The sequence below is a fragment of the Cynoglossus semilaevis genome, unplaced genomic scaffold (genome assembly GCF_000523025.1).
Source record: "Cynoglossus semilaevis isolate Cse_v1.0 unplaced genomic scaffold, Cse_v1.0 C18972236, whole genome shotgun sequence".
Lineage (NCBI taxonomy): Eukaryota > Metazoa > Chordata > Actinopteri > Pleuronectiformes > Cynoglossidae > Cynoglossus > Cynoglossus semilaevis.
The window spans coordinates 1-680 of record NW_007589592.1 but is presented as its reverse complement, the minus strand read 5'-3'; the positions used below and the strand labels follow the sequence as shown (position 1 = coordinate 680).

At 52.6% G+C, this 680-nt stretch overlaps 1 protein-coding gene across 1 annotated transcript; it reads right to left on the bottom strand.

Moving 5' to 3' along the window:
* Positions 1-6: 6 nt before the first annotated feature.
* Positions 7-675, bottom strand: LOC103399515 (transmembrane protein 187-like; the record flags this gene model as incomplete). Its single annotated transcript, XM_008338194.3, has 1 exon — positions 7-675. A coding segment is annotated over one exon (459 nt), but the record flags the coding sequence as incomplete, so codon positions are not given.
* Between the last annotated feature and the right edge of the window lie 5 nt (positions 676-680).

Sequence of the window (680 nt, the reverse complement as noted above, 5' to 3'; positions counted from 1 at the left end):
TGGATTGATGCTTGATTTAAGCTGAAGCAAAGCTTCGTTGATTTCAACAGGTTTCTACTGGTTAAGGTTAGTTCAAATGTGATCTCAAAAGAGTTGTCATCGAGTCTCGGTTACAATTGTAACAAGATAAAAAAAATGCAATATTTTGAGTCTAAATGTGTATCGTTGTTTTTAGAAGCTTCTGCTGGGGCTGTTGAAACCGCTGGTGTTGGTCCCTCACTGCCGCTGTACGTCTCTCTTCTGATGGGCTCTGTGTGTCACCGACGACAGAAAACGGAAGCTGAAGTGAAACTGCAGCACGTCACACACTTTGGACCAGAAATGTCCGGTAAACCGTTGAAACAGTGGGTACCGGGCGAGCCGGTGGTCCAGTAGCTTCAGTAGCACAAAGCCCATACAGTTGAGCACTGCCAACAGCAGTGAGACCCGGGAACCGCGGTCACCGTGCACCTGCTGCACGCGCACTCCCCCGTACACGGCTAAGATCACGTGGGCGGCGAGAGCCGCTTCGAAGCCGCAGTCGTGGAAGAGCGCGAGGCCGTAGCTGAGCAGAGAACACGTTTCGGCAACCGCCGCGTGCCAGGTGCGCCACTTGGACGAACCGCGTTCGATAAAGTCGATCCAAACCAGAACCCAGGCGAAAATGGGCAAAGTGAACCACTGGTCCAGAACGGCGGGGG